The sequence below is a fragment of the Fulmarus glacialis genome, unplaced genomic scaffold, assembly GCF_000690835.1.
Source record: "Fulmarus glacialis isolate BGI_N327 unplaced genomic scaffold, ASM69083v1 scaffold7354, whole genome shotgun sequence".
Taxonomy (NCBI): Eukaryota; Metazoa; Chordata; class Aves; order Procellariiformes; family Procellariidae; genus Fulmarus; species Fulmarus glacialis.
Genome location: NW_009206006.1, coordinates 2,357 through 5,374, shown reverse-complemented (window position 1 = coordinate 5,374; position 3,018 = coordinate 2,357). Strand labels below are relative to the sequence as shown.

General features: G+C 38.7%; 1 protein-coding gene across 1 annotated transcript in view; it reads right to left on the bottom strand.

The window, feature by feature from the left end:
* Window positions 1-3,018, bottom strand: part of AASDH (aminoadipate-semialdehyde dehydrogenase) — a 19,970-nt gene that overhangs the window by 15,088 nt on the left and 1,864 nt on the right. Inside the window, 2 exon segments of the mRNA XM_009575586.1 lie at window positions 124-464; window positions 1,179-1,299. Of these exon segments, the coding sequence (XP_009573881.1) occupies window positions 124-464; window positions 1,179-1,299 (462 nt within the window).

Below are 3,018 nucleotides of genomic sequence, written 5' to 3'. Positions count from 1 at the left end.
AAGAGTAAGAAGTGAAGCAGTGTTAGCATAAACCCAATCTACACTCCTCTGAAGTATTAAAAAGACTCCCTAAACATCAAATTTGTAAAAGCATTTAAAACGAAAACTGGAAACCACACTTACTTAAGATGCTGAATATTTGGCACTATACATTTATGAGGCACTCTGACTATTTTGGGGATCCCTGTAGTTCCTGATGTATGCAAGACGTACGCTAAAGAGTATTTCTGGCCAACGTCCATGTATCCTCCTTCTGATGTTTTTACTTTGGTTTGATCTGGGCAAATGGTATATCCTGGCTGTGAGTTACCCATAGCTTTGAAAGGTTCATATTTACTTTTCACATCGTCTACTTGTGAATTTAAATCAGTGTTGCTCGAGCTCATTTGGAAGAGAGTTAAACCAATATGTTCTATTGAGGAAGAACTGTGGTAAAACCAGCCAATGTGGGACATCCGGAATTTCTGTAAAAGAAAATAAACAATTTAAACAGCAGAACTCGGGACGCACTGTTATTGTTCTGTTGTATGCAATGAAACATGAAACAATGTTTCATACAAATAAGCCATGATTTTTCATCCCTCTACTTTTGGAGGACACACATCAGAGAGTTTTAAGCTCATGTATTTTTATATATTAAATACGAGTGAACACAGACCTTATAAATGAGAAATAAACATTTCTCTGAGCAAATAATGAAAGGAAAGACAAAATACACAAAAGAATTCTGCAGAAGACAAAGAACTCTGAATTATAACTAGATGGTCCAATCTTGTCTATTCTCTTCGCAATGAGTGAGGGTATAAGCTTTGGGAGGAGTTGGACAAAAGGAAACCAAAGAATTAAATGCAGGAGTTATTTTCAACTATTGCAAAGATTTCCAACTCTCAACCTTGACATACGGAGAAACAAGCCTGGAAAAGCCTTCCAACGCAAGTGCCCAAGAAGCTTGCCTGGACAATACTGTAATAGGAAAGTAGGCAATTTTTTTTTAAGAGGAGGAGAAGCGCTTGGTACTTCTAATTTCAAAGATGTTCTTTTCTGAATGAGGAGGACAACCTCTTGATTTGAAGAAACAAAACAACCCCATCCAAGCTTATTAAAACAGAATACAATCTGAATAGCTACACATTTCTAAAATGCCCTTTAAAGATTCCTGTAGAAGCCTGAACACTTACGTTTATTTTGTCATTCTCAACAAGAATATACTGAAGATTGCTTTTCTTCATGAAATAAGTGGATAACATTGGTGGTGCATCTGGATCAATAGGAGAATAGGCAGCTGGAACTTGAAGGATTCTAACAAGACAAAAACGTTTTAAACTTATTTTAAAAAAAACTAAGAAAATCCTCTTAAATTTCACTAACATTTATTTTATACTTTTATAGTTCCCAGAGCCGGAAAATGTATTCATAACATGACTTTTAAAGATTTTGTTGGAAACAAAGTAGGAAGAAAATTATAATCAGTGTTGCCTTTTGGTATTTTACAGCAAGGAAAATGATTAAAGCTAGATGAAAACATTCAATGTTATTTCTGGCTGTGGTGGTGCATTCCTTCTCCCCCTCCCCCCCTTTTTTTTTCCCAGGGTCACTCTATGACCTCAGGAACTCCTGATAAACTTTGGCTCTCCTGTAATGAGTTGGGCAGCGAGGCGTCCCTTGACTGCTCCCAAAACTCTTGCATGGCCAAAGTGAGGAACAGCACTGACCGTACCGCAACTTTCGTTACCTAACCCAGGTGGGGGACAAAGTTGGGGATAATCCGTCATTCCCTGACACCCTTATCTGAGTTGTAACTCGAGTGGAACGGCACCATTGTTGATGAGATCTTGGCAATTATCACAGGTGACTAAAGCCAATCGTCTGATGAACCTATAAACAGTGGTCCTTAGCAACACCCTTTAAGCTCTCCTGGACTGCAGTGGGCTGCACCCAGAATCTCCCTCTGAGTGGGGCACCTCTCAGAGTTCGCAAACTCTCGAGTTTGTGAGATTCGGAGGATCACCGAGACCTGGGCTGAAAAACTCCTCGGCTGAGATATTCCTCGGGGCTCAATCCTTTGCCCGTTGAGAAATGACAAGGCATTTAATGTGAATACTTCATGAGACTCGAAGGGAATTTTTAACAGGTATACTTTTATAAACTTACCTAGATTTGGTACCATATTCATATATATATAAACATAAATTGATCTAGATCTTTTGTGTGTTTATGTGTATAATCAATGATAAGTATAATCTGTAGTTAAGTTGCTTTAGTAGTTGTACTAAACTTGACTACCTTACTTCATAACTGCCAAATCGGTTAATGACTAAGTATTGTTAGAACCTTATGATTTACCTAAAACTTTAAATTGCTGCTAAACACACATAACCCCTTAGGTATAAAACTGTTGCACAGGTCTGAGACTAGGGGTAGATCCAGCCGCACCTAGACTCCTCTCTGAGAAGGAGTTTAGAGAGCAAGGGGGTCTACTCTGAACCTCATGACTCAACGGGAGGGTCTCCTTATCCCTTTTGTATTAGACACAAGCTGTTGTCCAAGTCTGAGACCAAGACTGGATCCAGCCGGGTCTTCTCTGAACCTCATGACTCAATGGAAGGGTGTCCCTTACCCTTTTGTCTTTCTATAAATCATTCCAACACAATCCTGACACGATTTTCCCTGTGTGTACTTAATCCATGTAACGAGGAATAGAGTGAACCTTGCCACTGAATTTGTTAAGTCGTGCTTTTACAAATTCCTATTAAAATCACTTTTGCTGATACCTTTGACAGTGATTCTTTAAGCAGCCTCAAAACTACTCATTCGCGACATGGGCCAAGGAGGTTGGTGATGACAAAGGTATCACTGACATCAATAGCACCACATTTTAGAAGCTTCAGCTATTGACTAGGAATAGAAATAAAAGCTTTTAATTTATACATGTACAACATGTGTAAGCATATTAAAAAACCCACCAAAAGTCTGCACACTGAAAACACTTTCTGTTCTCACTAGTCTAAAGAATCCAGC